Source organism: Oxyura jamaicensis, chromosome 5 (assembly GCF_011077185.1).
Source record: "Oxyura jamaicensis isolate SHBP4307 breed ruddy duck chromosome 5, BPBGC_Ojam_1.0, whole genome shotgun sequence".
NCBI classification, from domain to species: domain Eukaryota; kingdom Metazoa; phylum Chordata; class Aves; order Anseriformes; family Anatidae; genus Oxyura; species Oxyura jamaicensis.
Genome location: NC_048897.1, coordinates 11,236,466 through 11,257,531, shown reverse-complemented (window position 1 = coordinate 11,257,531; position 21,066 = coordinate 11,236,466). Strand labels below are relative to the sequence as shown.

The 21,066-nt window shown below is 39.2% G+C and overlaps 1 protein-coding gene across 2 annotated transcripts in view; it reads left to right on the top strand.

Annotated features, from left to right (window-relative positions):
- NUBPL (nucleotide binding protein like) overlaps nucleotides 1-16,629 on the top strand; it is an 89,930-nt gene extending 73,301 nt beyond the window's left edge. Inside the window, exons 10-11 of one of the 2 annotated variants that reach the window (XM_035327739.1) lie at nucleotides 3,547-3,629; nucleotides 14,943-16,629. In XM_035327739.1, the coding sequence (XP_035183630.1) occupies nucleotides 3,547-3,629; nucleotides 14,943-15,005 (146 nt within the window). In that variant the 3' untranslated portion in view covers nucleotides 15,006-16,629. The remainder of the gene's footprint in view (nucleotides 1-3,546; nucleotides 3,630-14,942) is intronic. The other variant, XM_035327740.1, reaches the window with a different exon arrangement.
- Nucleotides 16,630-21,066: the final 4,437 nt, after the last annotated feature.

Genomic DNA, 21,066 nt, shown 5'->3' with positions numbered 1-21,066 from the left:
ATTGTAATAGTGTTTAATAAGAAGAGGTGTGAGAGATTTGCAGGTTTATCAGGGGATGGACAATATGTATGAATAAAAATAGAGTGAAAATTACCTTTGTCTAGCCTTTCAGTGACAGTTTGAAGATTAAGAAAAATGCCCCAAGGGTTAAATTTAGAATCACAGTACTTGATCTGATTAGTATGCACATACTTCCAAGGGTGACCATTGCACAGCAATACCATATGGTATTATAAAAATTTATGTTTACAGATTATATGTTAATCTATCCCAAACGGTAATTTTATCCTACTGCTATTGAATTGCATGTAAAAGCTTTGAGAGATTTTATCTATCTATCTATAAATTTATTTTGCTTATGTTTTGCTATTCTCTTTGTTCAGTTCAGGACCTAGTCATCTTAGTCATCTTAGAACATCTAAGTTTTTAGTTTCATTAATACCCAACGAAGTCTGCAAGCTAACAGAGTGCAGGATAGAAAAGTATTTTTCTATTTGCTGAGACTCTGCTGCCTTTGACTGAAAACTTATTTTATTTTTGTTTATGACAGAAGACAATTGGGAGTCACCAGTTACCTTCTGAGTGTAGTTCAGTATTTCAATTATTTTTGCCTTTTCTTTTTTATTCTTCCCTATAGTAAAGAGTGAGACTTAGAGAAAGACTTTGCATTGCTAATTTCTCTCCCTGTCTCTGAAAATCCCATTTTCTTTTTTTTTTTTTTTTTCAAGTTGAGTTACCAGAACTATGCCCAGAAAGTTAAGCAAATTTACATACTGCTAAGACACTGACTACTATACACACTGTTGAATCACAGACTGGTTTAGATTAGAAGGGACCTCAAAGACCATCCAGTTCCAAGCCCCCTGCCATGGGCAGGACACCACCCCCCAGACCATGTTGCTCAAAGCCCCATCCAGCCTGGCCTTGAACACTTCTAGGGCTAGGACATCCACAGCTTCTCTGGGCAGCCTGTTCCAGTGCCTCACCACCCTCTGAGTAAAAAATTTCTTTCTTGTATCTGATCTAAATCTACTATCTTCTAGTTTAAAGCCAATCCCCCTTGTCCTATCACTACACCCCTTGACAAAGACTCCCTCCTCAGCTTTCCTGTAGGCCCCCTTTAGCAGCTTTCTAGTGACTAAGATTTCCCCAGAGCCTTCTCTTCTCCAGGCTGAACACCACCAGCTCCCTCAGCCTATCGTCATAGAAGAGGTGCCTCAGCCCTTTGATCATCTTTGAGGCCCTCCTCTGGACTCATTTTAATACATCCATGTCCTTCTTGTGCTGCAGGTCTCAGAGCTGAATGGGGTACTCCAGGTGGGTTCTCATGAGAGCAGAGTAGAGGGGGAAGATCACCTCCCTCACCCTGCTGGCCATGCTTCTTTTGATGTGGCCCAGGATACAGTTGGCTTTCTGGGCTGCAAGCACCCAGTGCCAGCTCACATTGAGCTCATCCAGCAACACCCCCTGGTCATTCTCCTCAGGGCTGCTCTCAATCCGTTCTCTGCTCAACCTGTTTTTGTGCTTGGGATTAGATCATCCTGGCCCAGATGCGGGATCATGAACTTGGCCTTGCTGAACCTCATGAGGTCCACACAGGCCCACCTCTCAAGCCTGACCACGTCCCTCTGGATGGCATCCCTTCCCTCCAGCATGTCAACCGCTCTACACATCTTGGTGTCATTGGCAAACTTGCTGAGGGTGTGCTCGATCCCACTGTCCATATCACCAACAAAGATGTTAAACTGTGCCAGAACCAGTACTGACCCATGAGAAACTCAGCTCGTTTGTGTCCAGCGCTTGGACATTGAGCTTTTGACTGTGAGTCTTTGATTCAGCTCTCAATTCTTTATCCACTTAGTGATCGAGCAATCAAATTCATGTCACTCTGATTTAGAGACAAGGATATTGTGTGGGACATTTTTTCTGTCTTTTTGCTTGTGCTTCATGTATAATGTTTCATTTTTTTTTTAATTGGGTTTGCCTTTTGCTTTGTCTTCTGAATTGCACTTTTGCCCATACAAGTCCTATTATGCTCATGTTGTGCAAGCACATCTTTGCAAGCTTTGGGAAGATAAGTTGCTGTTTTGTAATAGGATAAGTTTTTTGGTAATTGTCTGAGATTGTTATTAAACAGGCAGCGAAGAAGTACTTTTTCCACTAATAAAACATCCTTGGGGAAAAAAGTGAAGGTCAGTCCCTACACAAAATAATGGTAAGGCGTAAGTTCTCGGAGATTTACAAAGTTGCTCTTATTCTGTTAACAAAAACATTTAGGGTTAAAGGAAACTTTAAAGGACTCCCTAGTTTTTGTTTTGTTTTATTTTATTTTTTTATTTTAATGAGTGAACAGACTTTAGGCGTAAAGAAATTCATTCAGGACTGGGAAAAAAAAGAAACAATTAAAATTGAAGGAAATGGACGATAACAATCATAAGAAACTGAATTTCTTCAAGCATTCAGCTCAGTAATCACGCAGCCATGGTTGTTGTCTGCTGTTATTTGGTTTTCATTTATTTGGTGCTTGCTTTAAATTCTTTTTTTTTCTTAACTAGAGTTGTTACTTCAAAGTCCGTTTTTTTTCTGTTTTTCTGACTATGTTGTTTATTCTGACTTTATTGAACTTAAGTAATCTATACTGGCTTGGTGTAGATTAAATAAAGTTTGCTAAATGTATGAATTAAATTGATGCATCTTCTGAGATGCACTCAAGATTGAACTAAGCATAGGCTGTTCTGTGTACATCCATCTGTGATGTAAAATACAGCCATATCTTACTTTTAAAAGAAAGTTGGTCTTCAATTCACCTCATAATTATCTATTATGATAATGAACTAAACATGGGAATTTCATGTTTTCTTTAGTGCTAAAAACTGTATTTCAGAAAATATGTTCCAGAACGGACCAGGGTTATTAATTGATTCTCCTTTAGAACATTCCTTTCCCCTCTGGCAGCTCCCTGCTCATTAGAAAGAATATAAAGATGATTTCTGTTGGAAAGAAGAAGGAACTGAATAGCTGCCTACCTTTTAATTGGATCCAGGGCCTAATAAGGGCAATAACAAATGTTGTTATTTGGAACATTCAATTAAGTATTCAAATAAGTCTTTGAACAGTGATTGAAATCTTTAAAATGCATTGAAAAGAATATACAGTAAGAAGATAAGCTCAACAGTAAGTTGCATGACTATTTGCCTAGGCACAAGCAAACTTTTGTATGTACTCAAAATAGTTTGTGTATCTCCGTTTGTCTTTTTCTGTGTATTCAGGAAGCCAAAAAAACAACTGCCTTTCATCATTTATTTCAAAGCCTAGTCCTTCCTATTCAGAGAATGAAAAATCCAAAATAGGTTTGGTCTTAATCATGGATATATAGAAACGTCTTTGCAGCCACTTTTCATTTTAAATGCTAATTTCTTGGTATTAAGTAATTCAAAGAATATCCTGAATTGGAATTTTATTTCAAGTCACTTTAGGGCTATTTTAATGAAACGTTTGAGATGTATTAGGTCTTCCCTTAAATGTATCTTGCTGTCTTTAATACAGGAGACATTCCACTGCATGTTAATATACGGGAGACTTGTGATTCCGGGCAGCCTGTTGTGATCTCACAGCCTCAGAGTGATGCTGTAAGTTTGGTACACTGCACTTAAAATAACAAAGCAACCTCCTTCCCACCCTCCCTATTTCCCCCCAAACCCCACCCCCCCCCCCCCCCCCCCAAAAAAAAAAAGTGGACAGGGAGCACTTCTCATTATTGCTACTTGAAAACAAACATGTCTGAATGTAACTTAGAAAAACAAAATGCTATAAGAGATTTTTGTCATCAAGCAACTTTGGCTCTTTGTTTTGGAATGCTGGTCATGGGTTCTGCTTATGTGTATGTGTTTTTGCTTAATTAGTCCAAATAATTCAATATAGCAAAGATTTGATCCAGATTCTGGCCTGCTACAAGGAAGAAGGTCAGTGTCAAGCCACACGAGACCTTGCAGCTAATGTAGGTCCTCTGAAACTGTCAGTTGAGCCTTTGGTAGCCTGGAAACTGTCAAATGATCCTATCAAAAGATGTTTGGAACAAAACCTGTGTATTGTCAGTACCTGGATTGTTTTCAGCTGAAAGTGAAGGAATTTGCACACAAGATGAAATGGATTTTTCTGTTAATTTACCATAACGTTTTATTGCCAAAGGAAAACGGGGGTTGTTGAGGTGGTGGGAGTCAAATACGCAAGTCTCTGAGGAAAAGCAGTTGCACGTATGAAATTTCATTAATGCTTATACAGTAAGATTTTTCTCATTAGTATTTTTTCTTGCTTCTTCGCTCGATTTTGTTCACCTTGCTCTGTAGGGCAGGGTGTTGTCTGCCACATTGTGTTAGCACAGTACATACCGTAATGCAGCATCACTATTGACTGCTGCTTAGATGTTAGCAATTAAAAAAAAAAAAAGATTAATAATGATAATAGGTAGTAGAATCTGTTAGAGATGAGCTAAAAAGTGCATATAACCTTTCTAATACCATGATTGCTAGATGCATGCTGAAATAACTTTTCCTTCCAAAAAAAATAAAAAAAGTGGGTGTTTGCCAAGGGCGTATAATCCAGTATCATTAACATACTGATCAGGATTCTGGAGAAACAGTGACTTACATTGTAGCACCCTATTTTTTCCTTTATTTTCTTTTTTTTTTTTTTTTTGTTAGAGAAGCAGCAGCTGTTCGTTTCTAATTGATATTCTTGTAGTCTTCAACAAGACCTGTGCTGATCCTCTGTGGAATAACGTAGTGATCTTGAGTCTAGATCCTTGTGAAAGGAATCATTCCAATCAATACTGTAGCTTCTATCTGGGATTTTTGATTGAAACTGCTAAGGTTTGAATAGATATATAGCTTAGGTCAAAGTTGAAGCAAAACAGCTGAGCAAACCAAGATGGAAGGCTCACAGCTCACAGTATCTGAAATCTATATTAACCAAAAGCCTGCAGGAGTCTGAGCCTACGTACGCTCAAACGTGTAGGACAGCATTCTGAAAATTAAGAAAGACAAGAGAGTCTGTAGGGTTGCCATCTGTTCCTTCTTGGACTATGTTCTTGGTAATGAAAGGAGGGGTTATAAGCACCATTTGTGGCAATTAAGTTAAATATGAAGAGGAATAAAGATTGACAAATATGTGTGACTCTGGGGAAAACTTTTAATATTATTCTCTGCCATTGTGTCTGTGAGATAATCATTCTCCTTAGAGAATGAGTTTTTTTTTTTTAAACTTCACTAATCTCTACAGAATGAAAAAGAATTTCCCGTGATTCCTGGTTTGTTTCTCATTATACATACAGAAAGTGATCGTTGTCCTCTTATATTTAAAAAGAAAAATGAAATTCTTAGCACATAACTGGTGGTGGGAGAGGTCGTGTAAGGTCAGATTCTAATCTTTAATACATGACACCCATCACCATGTTTCTCAAATAAAATAAAATTGTGGCTATTCATGCATGAACAATCATAGTTTTTCAGATAGAGAACAATGTGCACTGAGCTGCTGAAATTATCTCTGCTCTTGTCCCTTAAATTTACAGATTTTTGTATACAAAATTCTGTGCTGTCTTTGTTATAACACTTAAAAATGAAATGCAGTCTCATAGAACTGAAATAATACCTGGCTGATTCAGAGAGCGGGGAATAAGGGTGATGATTGACTTCTCAGAAACCCAGCATGCAGTCACACCTTCTAAGCTTTATCAAGAGTGGAATGAAGGGTTTTTCTAAAAAGTTATCTAATACTTTTTTTTTTTTTTTTTTGCTTACATGCATACCACAGGGTTCACCTTCTTTTGCTGATACGTAAAGCATAGCTGTCGCTCTACACTAGGATTTTAAAATGTTTAAGCAAACATGTTTAGATACTTTACTTTAAAGCCTAATTTGCTTAGATGCAGCTGGTAGAAAAGGGAAACTAGGAGGAAAATTGCTTCAACCGAAATAAACCTTCCATTAAAAATAAAATTGTGTAGAAGTGTGGATGTATGCACTTCCAAAGTTTTCCATCAAAAGGCGCAAAATACCTGAGATTCATCTTGTTGTGGAAAGGGTTGCTTGTATAGCTAAAGGGTGTCAGGGTTTAGTGGCCGAAGTTCTGTTTTGGTAAAGCTTAAGTCTCCAAGGGATAATGTCCCCAAGGAGAAATAAACAATGCTGGTAAAATTATTTTTTTCTTTGTATAACATTGTCTGTGTTAGTGTTTCTGTCAGCTTAGTTGTTTAAATTATGGATTTTTTAACAGTCTTCATTGATAAAACATTTTTTTATCTGCTGCAGAAGTGTGCTGTGAAAATCGAGTATCGCTGTACTCACATATTAGCCTAAATAACAGGGGCTAGTCCAACAGAAGGATAGCAGGCAGACAGCAGCAATTGGTAGTGATCTAAGATCCTCTACAAGAAGCTAATCATTTCTTAGTTTAATCAACAGCAAGGACTTACCAGACCCTTCTGGAGATAATTGAGAGTCTTGGGAGCATTTCCCTCCTCCCTCAAGCTGTGGAGGTGGGTTGGCTGGCTTTGTTGTTTGCTCACCCAAACATATGTGAGAGTCTCTAGGCAGCAGAGGCTAGTAAAAGAAGATGAACACTGCTAGAATGGGAAAGGTAGAACAGGGAAAACAAAAGAAGAGTCACTGAAAACATGTGGGAATTGTTAGTGCTCAGATGTAGGGGAACTTCCAATCACCAAAAGGAATCAGCAGCAAAAGAGGGGTTTGAAAGATGCATTCTGAAACTTGCAGGTAAGAGGGCAGAAGTACAGTGAGAGATGGAGAACACGATTAATTCCCATGGAGTTATTTGTCCACTACATTAATTGCTACAATGCTCCATCAGTACTGAGGAAAATGTAAGTAGAGGTGTAAGATGTGTAAGTAGAGGTTTTCCATCTGTGAACAGAAAACTCAGAGATGTGTGGGGACAGTTGGTGGTTGTCTTGTGAGCTCTTCCTGGTTGAAACTCTTGGGTATAACGCAGCCTTGATGGCCCGTTGGTTTGCTACTAATACCTTGCTAGAAGAGACAGGTTAACTGTGAAGAACACCATTGAACATGAAAATCCCATCTATCCCAATGACAAAGAAACAGCTCAAGCAAATTCAAAGTACATTTGCTGTACCAGTGTAACCATTCACCTTCTAAAAGCTAGGGAGTCTTGCTGGAATAGGCATTTCAGGGAGGAGACGTTGGAGGCTGAGACAAGTATGAGGCACGTTTCTCATCTTAGCTTGGGAATCAGGTGATCTTAAAAAAAAAAAAAAAAAAAAAGTGGAGAGATGATATACCTCTAAGATTCAGGAAGATAATATATTCAAGACAGCAGGGGAGTAATGACAATGAAGTTTAGATTTCACCTTCCTTATTCCATTATTAAAGAAATGGTGAGTCCTCATGGCAGAAATATAAGGAGGATAGCTGCTTTTGAAAAAAAGAAATAAAACCAGGAAACATGTAATGGTCAGCCAGTACCTTCGTGTTTTCTTGCCACAAACAGGGCAAACTTTGAGTTCAAGCTCTTGTTCTGTAAAAGTCAAGTAAAGAATATTGGAAAAATACGGGAAGATGAAAGGGAACAAACGGAGAGAATCAGTAATAGCTTAGGGTGTCAGAACCCCAAAAAACCACACACTGGGGGGATGTTCTATTATTGTCTAGTTCACATTTAACTACATGAAATGTGTTCAGTGCTCTTGAAAATTTCACTTATTGTGACTATTTAAAGGTTGGACTCATCTTAGAGGTCTTTTCCAACCTAAAGCGTTCTACAGTTCTGTGATATCTTGGCGAAGGAACGTGCTGTCTGTAAAATACACAGAGCTCTGTAAGGGGAGACAGAAAGCCCAGTCAGGTGGAAAGAAGGAGCACTAGGCATAAACAGTCTGACAGAGGAAAGTAAGTCTGGTTAAAAATCCCTTTTCAATTAAATTAGAAATGTTACAGGTCTTAGTGTGGTCTGAAGGGAGAGATGGAGTTCATATTCAGAAACACTTTTTTTTGTAGGATTCTTTGTAAGGGTGAAGTGTGAGTAGGGTAAAAATGTACAAGCTTTTAAAGCTTTGCAAGAAATAGTTGGGAAAAAAAATGAAATAGTGGCAGGGAATAATGTTTGCTGTTGTTTAGCTGTCATCAATAATTCCATTTAAAAAGTGGTCTCTCCAGGGTGTGGTATCTTTGGAAAGAAAAGCAAACCCTGAAGTAGAGACTGCATGATATGATTTATGACATGCCTTACCATCAAGGCTTCCTCTGAATGATCACAGTAACACTTAGTATGTGTAGGTCTGAATCCTTCGTTCAGGCTGTAGATAGCACAATGCATCATCAGACCCTCATTTACACTTCATTCTGCTGCAGAAAATGCTGAGTGTTAGGATAGCCTGTTTGAAGGATGCTACTGTATTGCATTTGAATTGCACTATTCTACTTAACCATGTTTTCTGGGCAGGATGTCTTTTTAGATGTACATAAAAGCACCCGAGTGATGTACACATACAATGGCACCTTGAGGCTAGCAGTGTTTCCTGGCTGAGGCCCTACCAGAGGAAGGCTTGGCTTGTGCAGCTACTTATATATAGGATTACAGGAAATTTCCATGTCCCGTGAGTACTAAGGCTTCTTTTAGGTACTATCAGGAAGCATCCACTTTACTTAACCATCTCCTACATTGTAATTATTGTAATTTATGGATCACCTTTTATCATTTCATTAAGTTTCCTTTCTGGGCTGAGGCATCCCTGCAGCAAGGCAGACGTTGCCAATTCATACCAAGAAGACTGTTACAGAACTACCCAGAGGAATACAGAGTTGGAAAGATTCTGTGACTCTTGCAGCAATCAAGAATTTGTCTGGGTGACATAAAGTTACCTGAAGTTGGAAGCTCATTTAAAACTGTGTTTATCGTCATAGCTCAGAAGGCACTAAAAGCATACCATGGTGAAATACAGACATCAGTGGGCAGCTCCATACATGCACTGAAGGTTGGAGTTGTGTCAAAGTCACAAGCAATTTCCATGAAAACTAAAGCTAAAAATCTGATCTAATAGAGAGTGTTTTTTTTTTTTTTTTTTTTTTTTAAGCTATCACCTAATGTTGCTTTCATGTAGGTGGTAGCCAAGTCTAGTGTTTGTCCTTGTGATGGCCACTATCTGTCTAGTTGCTTGTTGCTCATGGTTGCTAGTTTTCTTTAGCAAGGAATAAAGTGCAAGTTCCTAAGACTTCAGTTGTGCAGACTTAAATACGATATCCTTCTTTGTAGGTTTAGTAGCATTCAATATTCCAGACAGTCAGGACTTGCATAGAATATCCTTTCCAACTTGGGATAGTCTATGACTATTTTTTTGTTGTTGTTTTGAATGGTCCTTTGGGGAATCAGGTGTTGGATCCTTGTGGGTCCCTTCCAACTTGGGATAATCTGTGATTTTCCTTTGGATTGCTAAACCAGATTGATTAATAGCCATTTTAATAGTCTTGGAGTTCTTTAATAGACGTTAAAAAGCATGTCACTAAATGGATTTATGCTCTTTGGTGTCCTTGGCCCACAAGCAAGTATGCTTTTTCTGAGTTGCTGGTATGCGGTGGTTTGGGGGAAGGCAAATGTGATACCAGCTCGTATCTGTTTTGGTTTTCCTGGTGGGTAAATGGTATTCTGTAGTTGTGTGTCCCTCCTATTAGACACTGGCAGCCTCTGCAGCGAGCTGTTTGTGACCTGAGATCTGTACTTCAGTGAAAGTGAACCGCAAGGCAAATTAGCAGGTCGGGCCAAGCCAATCCACAGGAACAGGGCAGAGTCAGCTATAAGCTGTAAGCTCATTTTGCAGTTGTCTTGGGAGTGATGCACACATACCTCATGGGTAAGAGTTTGAAGGAGAATTAAATACTGTAACTGAAAGGCTCACATTTTTCTAAGATTACTATAGGGCTTAATTAGATGGGGTAATAAAAAGATCACTTGCAGTTTAAAGCCAGTTCATGTCTATTATTCCGTACCAGAGCAATGAATCAAGATGTTCTGATTATGTCAGCTAAGTGGGACTGATTGGTCCTTTTCCTGACAAAGTTTATTACAAGTTCTCCAATTCCTACCTCAAGATCTGTGCTTCATCAGTGGTGCCCTCTCGGTCCTAAGAAGATTTGTCATTTAAGGAATGCTGGGTCTTTTCTGACAGTGTTTGTACTAGTTTTTTGAGAGGTGAACAGTCTCACATGGCCATTATCTAGCTTTGTTGACACTGAACATCACCTTCCATCTGTCTGCCCTCACTGCTGTTGCTCTCAGACCTCACCTGGGCAGCACTTGTAACAAAAAATGTGGTTTGTTTTTAGAGCATTCTGTCTTCCTGTGCACTTTATCCTCTCAAAACAGGGAGAACGTTTGGTTTGCAGCTAACTGGTACGTTATTAGTAAATATAAGCTGTCCATCTGAGAGAGGAAAAAAAAAAAAGCTTTCAGAAGCTTTCAGAAAGCCTTGTAAACCACTCCTTTAGAGTTTCCAAATCATGAAGGGAAAAACTGATCTGTAAAGCTCACTTTGATTTTATAAAAATGAAAATGGTTTTCAGTCATGAGTAAGAACTCATCCTTTACATTCTCTTCTGTCTTTCCAACTGAAAAGGAATAAAAATCATTCTCCATTTTCAGTTGCAATCCCTCTTCTTTTAGTAATGACGGAGTAAATAACTGAACTGAATGGGCTCTAGTACCTGTGTATGGATGCCACGTTAAATAGATTGAGAGGAGGAGAAAAGGCTCAATACATATAGAGTTGTGTTTATTTAATGAAAGGCATATTGAGTTACTGAGATTCCCTCTAGACCTTTTGCGTCTGCTGATGTATGTTGCTGCTGAGAGACTGGCCCTCACTTATAGGTGAGTGACTTGTTGAAAGGCTTGAAACAGTCGATCTTCTCAAAGACTGGGTACTGGTGGAGACTTTGTAAGGAGATGAGAGACTGTTCTATTCAAAGAACAAAGCAGTTATCTAGGGAAAAATATATATATATATTTTTTTTTTTAAAAAAAAGCTGCTTAGGGTGCATAGCAGGTTAAGAAAGTGCTGGTAATACTAGGACTAGGTAACACTAGCATGCTGGCAGCCATGAGTTGAAACTAGCCTCCTGTTACTACACGACAGCTCAGATACTTGGCAGATGAAAGTTAGCATACATAAATGTGAAATCGTTGCCCAGACACTCGTGAACATTGTTGGGGCAGGGGGCACATGGAAATGCCATATATTTTTATCTTGACAGTTAGGGAACACTTAGGGAATCAAATCTCCCAAGTGGGATATCTGGTTGCTGTCTGGATGGTTACAGATGTTTCTCTTCCAAGGGCTCGTGTCAGTCGATAGTGTCTAAGCTGCGTCAAGTGAGACTCCCTGAACCTCTGTTAAGCTCAATTTTAACAGTGGAGCTAGTCCATGATCCTACATGAGTACTCCAGCATATGCATGATCCATAGCTGTTGATTATCTGTGCACAGAACATCTCCCCTCTTAACTATGTCTATGTTAACTAAACCACTGTCCAAGCAGCTGCAGAAACAATATCTGCTCTGTATTTACAATTATCTTTGTGCCATTTGGTCCATTCTGGAGCAGAAACTGCCTGGGTAGTCTCTGAAAGGGGCCGGGTTTTCCATTCAGGTTGTTAATTGACTCATTAAAACTTATGAATTGGTCTGTGCAAAGGGGGAGCTGCCTGCAGGACTCTTCAATGTAGTCCAAAATTCCCACCTGGAGAACTCCTACACTGATTAGTGTAAATACTTAAGTGCAAAGGCAGTTTGATTTCAGTCAGTCACCTTTTTTGAAGTTGATCTGTTGTCCCAGATTGATCTTTTACCTATGCAGATGGCTAGCTGGGGAGTTGGTAGACTCCCCAGGGGATTAATAACTAAGTGTACTGGGTGTTGCACGTGGGCACAACTGTGCTACCCAACTGCACTGCAATTATACCTATAGGACTAGTTTGGATTTTCCTGTACTGTGGAATTAAATCTTTTTGTTCTGTTCTTCATAAAATAAAACCTAGTGTTTACTCTCATTTCTCACTTAATTTTTTTTCAGCTATGTGTTATTGTGGTCATTGGTCCCTGGGCATTTGGTCCATCATAATGTAGTTCAGAATAAAAAACATTGCAAGATTTTAGATGCAGTCCTTTTAAAGCTAACACCTCTCTCTCTCTCTATATATATATATATATATGAGTGAGTGAGATTTTCTATTATGCTTCTTTCGGTGAGTGACCCTGTGGTGCCACAGCTGTTCCTTTGTAAGTGGCCTGGTGGACCAGAATGACTTATCACAGAAACTGAAGGAAAGATAAGTGTACAGAATGTAGCAGAACTAAACAGCAAGGGATATTACAATGAGCAAATATTTACAGCCCACCTTACTCGTAGCTGTGGTGTTCTCTTTGTATTGCAGTGTCTATTCCTTGCTTCTTGGGTCATCTGTTCTATTACATACACGATCTTTATGAGGTCTTGCAGATCAGAACAGCACACATCACTTGGGAATAATTATGCTTCCTTTTATTCTCTGGAATGAATTAGTGTGATCTAAATAGCCATGAGGGGGGTATAGGTTGTAGGTTTTTAAGCATATGTGATGTTCACAAAGTAAATGAAGAAATAGTGGTATCTAATTTTTTTAATTGGTGCTATTTAACAATGAATAAAGGACTAACTAGGACAGAATAATTCCCTTGTAGATGTTTTGTCAACTTCTGTACTAAGAAATGTAAAAGCTACTCTGGAACAAGAGCCATCTTATCTGTGATGCAAAAGGCTGAGCAGAATCCAATTCCTCAGAATCCCTTATAAAGAATCTCCAGTTACAGATGTGTGGCCTGGATTTAGCACTGCCTTATAAGCGTGCAAGCTGACACATGGCTTAATGGTTTTAAAGAAGCCTCTTACATGTAGTTTGTGAGAGTCCTAAATAGAGCATTATGGAGTAAGCCCGTGGAGGAAATACACATGAATGGTACTAGTCTCCTGTAGTTTTCTGAGTACGTTCTAACCATAATCATTGTACCAATAGAACTGCATTTTTAAGCTCCATAACGATAAGTATCAAGAGAGGTTACAGGAGAATAAAACTATCTAAAACACACTGAACTTTAGAACGGGAAATACTGCTTTTTGGACGTATGTCAGAATGCATTATAATTCTTACTTAAAGTAAGTCTTAGCTTTGTCATGGTACAGCTAGAGGATACAACGCCGATCACAGCTTAAATCTTATGAGTAACAGATACGGATTACACACTTTGATGCAACTGCTTGCATGAATAACTTGTGTGTCCAGAGCATTTTAGGATTAAGGCCTTCACGTAGTCTCCTGTGCATTTAATCTGTTATCTGCATGTAGATGGTTTCTGCATCCCTTATAATCACAGAAAATTACTTCATTTAGTTTTAGGAGTATCTGAGCACTCAGACTGGGAGTGCTTAGAAAAGAAAACTGGCAGTCAAGGAGCAAAGCTTAGAAGAGAGGAGGTGTGCTGGAGTGCCTGCAAAAGGCTCCTGCCAGCATGCTCAAGACAGCTGCTGCGGGTGGCCTGAGTGGGACACAGGCCTTCTCGTCCTGCCCCTCAAGCTCTGCCCTCACATATTTGTCAGTTTATTTGCTTTATGAAAGGCTCATCAGGACTGCAAGGTCTGACTTGAGGTTAAAGTCATCTACGAGTTCTGCAAGAGGGAGGCAGGGGAGAGCGGTGCAGTAGGGAATATTCTGGTGATTTCTTCTAGTTATTTAAGAAGGAAGAACTTACTTCCCCATTTAGGGAAGGCTGTCAACATGGGCTCCAAATGCAGGCTTATTTGAGAAGGTGAAGTGGTGCCTTGGTTACAACGTAATGGAGCAGAAGCAGGCTGAACAGTAGAAGAATCTGTTTTACTCTACAACCACAAAACATGATGCACCAGCTGGAAAGAAATTGAGGCATGACAAGTTCAATTTACAGATAAGGTATAAATTTGTAACAATGGAAGCAATCTCTGAACAGTGTAGATGATATACATACACATTTAACACACAAGATACCGTTTTACTTGAAAATCTTTATATCAAGGTCAAAGACCTTTCTAAAACTTACATTCTGTTTTGACTGTGAGTTGTTGAACTTGATAAAGAAATTACTGAGTTTTCATTTTGTAGTTCGTACTGTGTTAAAGGCAGTCATTTTGTGTGTCTTTTGACATTGCATTTATTAATATTCAGTGTTAGCCCAATCACAGTCCCAGCCACATCGTTTTTCAGAGATGATAGAAGTGAGCTTGAATTGTGTCATTCCTGATAGTCTTAGGGTGTTGTCTTCTGCCCTCCAACTTAGAGCATCCTACCACGTGCCACAGGTTGGTGTGAGAGTGAGCTTTTGTAGGGATTCTAGTATTGCAGAATTAGTTCTTTCCAATGCCCCCTTTAGCCTCCTGGAATGATGTCCTTTTAAAAAAAAAAATCCTTAATGACTTAATTCTCTTTTTTTTTTTATTTTTATTTATTTATTTTTTCCTGATCCTCTGTCTCAATCCTGCGTACAGTTCATCTCAGTCTTTGAGGTGAGGGGAGTTTATAACTAATAGGACCTGTGGGACTGGAGTTTCCTTCTGTCTCAGCACCTCTCCTCTGGAAGAATATTGATTGTTTACTGTTTAAGACAGATTGTTCAGTCAAGCTCTAAGAATAATACCAAAGTGTTGTACCCCCAGTATTTTAAATAATGCCTGTACTTATTTTACGTATTAGAGTATAACTTTCCTGAACACACAACTAGCTGTATAGAACAGATTTATTATAACATTTTTCTTTTTCTTTGAATGTGTGTGAAAAAAACTTATACTTAACAAGATGTATTGCTTCATATAGAAAGTGAAAGGTTCTAAATATGTGTTTCTGTTTTTACAGGCTAAAGCATATCTAAAGATAGCTATGGAAATAGTAAGAAGACTGCCAGTACCGCCAGCTTGAAGTGTTTATCACAAACTAACCACCAAAGCGGTCTTTTGGTGTGACTTACACAAGAGTCCTGCTACTTAGTTCTGTGGACACCACAGTCTTTATGAAAGAGCTTTTCTGGGAATTTATCAGAGTTTAAATTGTGATTGTGATATTTACTGGTTTGCAAATCATTATTTGGCCATGTCCAAATGGATTCAAGTAAGCAAAAGATGATAGACGATACGTAACTGCTGGATTGTAACGTCATCGAGCAAGAAGGGACAAAGTATATCTTTCTGATGTGCCCTGTTTTAAGGTCAGGAATGAAAAACAGCCTCTCCAGCCAAGCAGAATAATGAAAAGAATGTCAAGATCTACTTAAAAAGTGACATTTGCAATGCTATAATTTCTGTAAATTTTTGTTGAGCTTTTTACTTGCTTAACCAACAACCTGACCTTAAACCTGTGCAAAATTTTAAGTAGAAAATGCAGTTATGTAATTGCAGTACGTTTGCATTCATCTGTAAATAAATAAAAGATAGATCTGCATATACTCTGAAGAATTCTTATGATGGATCATGAAAAAAAACTCATTCGTTATTGGATAATGTTCGATCATGAGGTAATTCAGTTTACCAGGTAATGGATGACATGACCCTTAGGCTTAATTTCTTGACTGCTTTGCATTATAATGGACCCAGACAGAAGACAGGGTAACTGAGGTCTTCGCTGAAAACGCCAGAGCTCAGTTTGCCAGAGGATGCAAACATTCAAGATACATTAAATTCATGATTGCATATTCCTCTTACAATGCTGCAACTTGGAATTTAAGTGTAAAGATACAGTTTTGAATCCAAGAAAACTTTGGTCATCAAACTGCACAGCCTTCTGGTTTCCTTTCTTTATTGCCTTATATTCTGTGATCTTTATTTTTGTGTTGGTGTGTTGAAGTAAAAGAATATGCCTTCAGGGAATGAGTTCCCATTCACAGTCAGATGTTTGAGCTGACATTTAGGCTTTTTCATCTACACAGTAAAGTATAAGCATCCTAAACATACATCTTAACCATACTAAGGAGTTCTGCTATTGATCTCTGTGGGACTAAGATTTTTCCCTGAAGTGCAAATAATTATTCATACATTTTGAATTAGTTGTTTTTCCTTACTGAAGCAATACAAGATAAAAAGTTGGTATCCATTTACATTAGGAACATTAAAATTGTATTACCCAGAATTTACATGGGAAAGGTAGGTCTAAATTACAGGTTGAATTTCAAGCTTAGTTGATTTTGCAAATACGTAAGTTGTGTTCTCCTAAGCCTTATTTTATTTTTTCTTCAAGTCTGTTTCTGTACACGTACATAAGTCTTCCCTCCTGTGCACTCTCCCATGAGATCACATATTGGTGTTTTGTTTTTTCAGTAGCATGTTAGCCCAGGCCTCAAGAGTTGACACAAATATTCAGATCCTTTTGGCTGTTGAATAGATTTTACAAAAATTAAAGGTGGCGCAATGATCTGTTCTTTATTTTATTTTTAACATTGTTTTTTATTTTTTATTTTTTTTTCTGTACATATTTATTTCTGCTTTAGCTATTGTAATAGTTGATATTTATGTCTGCAAGTAATCCTGTGGTGGCTTTGGAGTAGTAGTATCAAATTTTTTAGTGAGGAAAAAATGGGAAAAAGATCATCTTCTGAACCACACTCAAAAAAAGTTTGTGTCTCTGACACCCAGTTCATGTTGAGCATGGGTGAACAATGCCTATACAGATACAAGGTTGGTTGTTTTTCCTTTATCTCATTATTTCTTGGGTAGTTGATGGTTGAAATTTGCTTTAAACGTCCCTTTTAACTCATTTTTACTTTTTCTCCTCCTGTAATGGAGTATTGTCTTTGCTGTGTTGAATCTTTCACCTGTAGAATTATTTTAATGCATTTTTATCAGTGAAAGGGGTTATGATTAAGTATGATCATAATTTGCTTCAAGCCCAATCTGAAAGTTCATAATTAACATTTTTGTGGAAGGATTGCACAATGTAGCAGGTGAAAGGTGATTTATTGATTAAAAATTGTCGGTCACTTAAAATATATTTAATTGTACAAAGGACCATCAGAGTTAATAGGACATTTTTGCATTTAAGGGTAATAGTGCTCGAACCAATTTTAAACAAGAATGTATTTGCTTTACTTTCCCCATTCTCGTGCGTGAAAAAGGATGTTTTCCAGTCCTGCTCCTGCAAAGGAATTGAAGGCCATTGACAGGATGTTATTGCTACTTAATGTTACAGAAACACATATTTTGTAATTATGGAGCACACTGTTAAATATTAATGACTTCTCATTTTTGCTAGATCATAAAATCACAGATTCCCATTATTGGATGGGAGAGTACATCAGTCAGAGGCTGAGCAGGAGACCCTGGCATTTAACCATACGTTTATAAATACAGGTCATAGCCTTGACACACAGTGGTGTTTGCTCTTTTTGGCTCCAATATTTTACTTTCATCTCTGTGATATTTCCTAGAGTACTGCTACATTTTTTTGTGTGTGAAAATGCTAATCCTGACAATAGGACCTATCTTTCCTAAACTGCATGGTTCGGTGCTCTTTGCTCAGGAGCAGCGGAGACTATTTTGCAAAATTACTGTGATCATGAGTTACCAGCACGGAATTACGCAAGTCTTCAGTGCTGTAAGTTGCAATTACACACTGCAGACCTCCTGGAGAGGTATGGGGACAGAGGGGACTGTCGGTCCCTGCTGCCTCCTCTATGTGCAACGTTCCCCAGGCCGCCTTGCAGCACCGCCCTAGCTGCGTGAGGGGGCTGCAGTTGGTTCTTTCCTGTTCAGTGCGCAGCCCTTTGGGTAGCGAACGCTGTAGTTTGCAGGTAATTCCTGTTGTTTCTTGGGTGGGGAGCCTACAGGCTGTCTCTTAACACAGTGCATTTCCTGGCTTTCAGAAATTACACTTTTGCTGAAGTTGAAGCTCAAAGCAGAAGATATAAAACTGTTTGGCAAAGTGTTTTGCTATGAAATTTCTACTGCTACGTTATTGCTGTGAGCTGTTTAGCCACCAAGCCTGGGGTTTGTGCATTCCTTCAAGGGTTACATTTCTCCTCACAATAGCAACAACACTTTTTAATTGTTCTTTGAAGTTATGAGAGGAAGGTAGTTTACAAATCATTTTTTTCTCATTCAATTTGAGTTCAAGCTACAATGCGTTTTAGTTGCTGTGATTGATAATTATGGGGATGAAATGAGGAAGAGAAGCAGCTTGTCTTCAGTGCAGTAACAAAACAAAAAGTAACTTTGAACTGGCTTCAAATTAGACTCACTTGGATCCAGTACAGCAGGTGATTTCCCCCATAATATTCTTCCCTGAGTATGGTCTCCATCTGGACCTACTCCGACTCCCTGTTGGGTTTTCCTGCTGGTGCTGCTGTTGGTGCTGGTTGGAGCAGGCTTTGGTCTGATGGTCAGCCTCGTTCTGGCTGTTACTGGGCCCCGTACTGTACACTGCAGGCTGCAACCAAGGGGGAGATAAAAGGGAAGGAGGAAGGTTGTCGATCGATTTGCAAGGGCACCTATGATGCTGTGCAACTAGATAAAGGGTATTTAGGTGCTCCAGCTGTGCGGGGCTTCTGTAATAGAAACCACAGCCCTAGGATTGGCATGTGAGCTCCTGACTTGATGATTTGGGTTCTCCTTTAACCAAGGGAGCCAGGCACTGCTCCCATCCCTCCAGGTGTCCTTGGTGTGGGTGGGGTCTCTATGCTTACATTTCCACAGGCTTTGCACTGAGGGCGCAAAAATGTGTCTTGTGCCTGGCTTTGGCTGAGCAGATTCGAGTCCGTTGCCCCTAAACTTAGGAGAGCTCCTCAGGCATCCGGCTTAGTCTTCGCTAGGGACAAGCAAGGAGCATGCATCACTTCCGATAAAACCGTACTGCATGTGGAGGAAATAAGGAACTGAGTCCTAATCACAGCTGACGCTTACCTCAGTGACTTGGGCTGGACTCTGATCCTTGCTCCCAGCGCTGCTGATGAATTTTACTGAACGAGTCTGTGCACAACACACCCAGCCAGTCGTTAGGGTGACGTCCGGCACTGCAGCTGCTCACAGGCTGGAGGAAAGGCGGTGAGGTTCTGCTTTTGGTTTTGGTACCTGTGCCTCAGCTGAGCTTCTCACAGCCACGTCTGGGCCCGTGTTGCTGCCATTGCTCATATCCAGCAGGAGTGCTTCCTGCTTGAGATGGGTAGGCAGAGCGGCTCCTGCTTAAGGACGCATGACAATAAGATGAATCAGAACTGCTGATTTAATTTCAGAACTGGCTTATAACAAGAAGAGTTATTTCTTATAATGAGGATTATTTTTTATTTTGGCAGCGTATCAGCCAAGTCGCCGGTATGTCAGACACATCAGGGAAACAAAGCAAAAGAAAAAAGATGGTTCAAAAAGTAACTTTCAGCTGAAGTTTAAGACTTTTTTTTTTTTTTTTTGGTGGGTTCTGTTTTACATTATAAAGATATTAAGGCTGAAAGAAAGTATATACAGAGGTCTGTATTTTTCCATTATCTTTGCATATGCAGTAAGGCTTTCTCTTCAGCGTGAAGAGGACAGGCATGGCTTGTCATTGCTCATGCACCTATTACTGTTTCTCTGTTTATATGAGTCTGGATCTGAATACCCACTTTAATCAATGCAAATAAATGACTTCTCCTAGGGACTACGTGAGCCTTCAAACAAGCTGATGGGGAGAACATCTGTTGTCCTTTAATATTGTTTGGAGGACTCACAGATTTATTGAAGTGCTTTCGCTCGTACCACTGGGATTTTCTAAAACTTGTGTGATTTCCTGTGGTCCAGGAGTTGTTTCGTCTTTTCCAAGAGACAGACAGAAGGCTTCTCACACTTGCCTTCCCCACGTACGCTTCCTGCTACTAAGTAAAGGTCTATGTTAAAATACAACCTTTGGATTATTTTTGATAGTGTTAGTATATTTATAATTATCTTTTTATGGCATTAGACTACTTTCCCCTTTTTCCTTTAAAGGATTTTCCTTTTCAAATTAATATTGAAGAAATAACATAATTGTAAGGCCCAGTTTGTCTGTTTGGTTGAAATAAAGCAAGAGAAACTTGCTAAGCCGAGCCAACATACTGCAGGAACGGAGTGTTCCTCCAGAGTGTAAATGTTACAAGTGTTTTTACATTAAGTGAAACTGTTAAAATGAACCCAAGTTGAAGAGCCTGAAAGCTTTGCTGCTGTGCAATGAGCATTTTAACGGGGGTGTGAGACCTGTTCTGTAGGGTGTTCAGACAGGCCGGGCTGAGCTGTGTTTTATCTGCTGGATCAGGAAGTGTCTGCGCGCCTCCTTCTGAGGAGGGATTTCCATACAAACAGCCTTTGTCTCTGCTACCTTGAGTCCTCTAATTAATTACGTTCTAGATTGAGCCAGGGAGGGTTTGGGTTCGCACTCACCACTTCCTCTTGCCGGATACTGAGACCCAATGGCTATTTTTAAAATGAGCATTAAAAGGCTGGGAAAATGTGCCTTGTAAGCATCTAGGCTTTGAAAACTCAGTCTAATAAACCTGTGCTTATTTGTGAGTGTCAGCACTGCTGCCACCTCTTTTGTAATGCCTTGTTGTCCTAAGCTTTTAGAAAACCTGTGGACTGGTGGCTTGTTTGCGCTATTTTTTAATCAATGCATGTTTTACAGATGCATTTCTTATTTAACAGATACTGCTGCTTTGCTTCTGGCTTAATTTCTCTACGGTGTAAATAAAACTTTCCTGAAGCAGATTTCCGTGGCTGTTGGTAACACACTGAGACAGCTCTTACTCTACAGAAAGAAGTGATGGCACCGAATGCGGAAGATGCTGAATGCCATCTTCCCTCGTGTTAATATAGGAAATTGTAATCACCGTCTGTGTATGCTGTTGGTTTTGTTACCCCGATGGGAAATACAACCTCACTAATAGAGAATGAAACTGCTGATGAAGTGCTTTTTAATTATTAAGAAGTGGTAGTTCATGAATGCTGAAAACAATACACATCAGAGTATTTAAAGTATTCCTATTTTACAC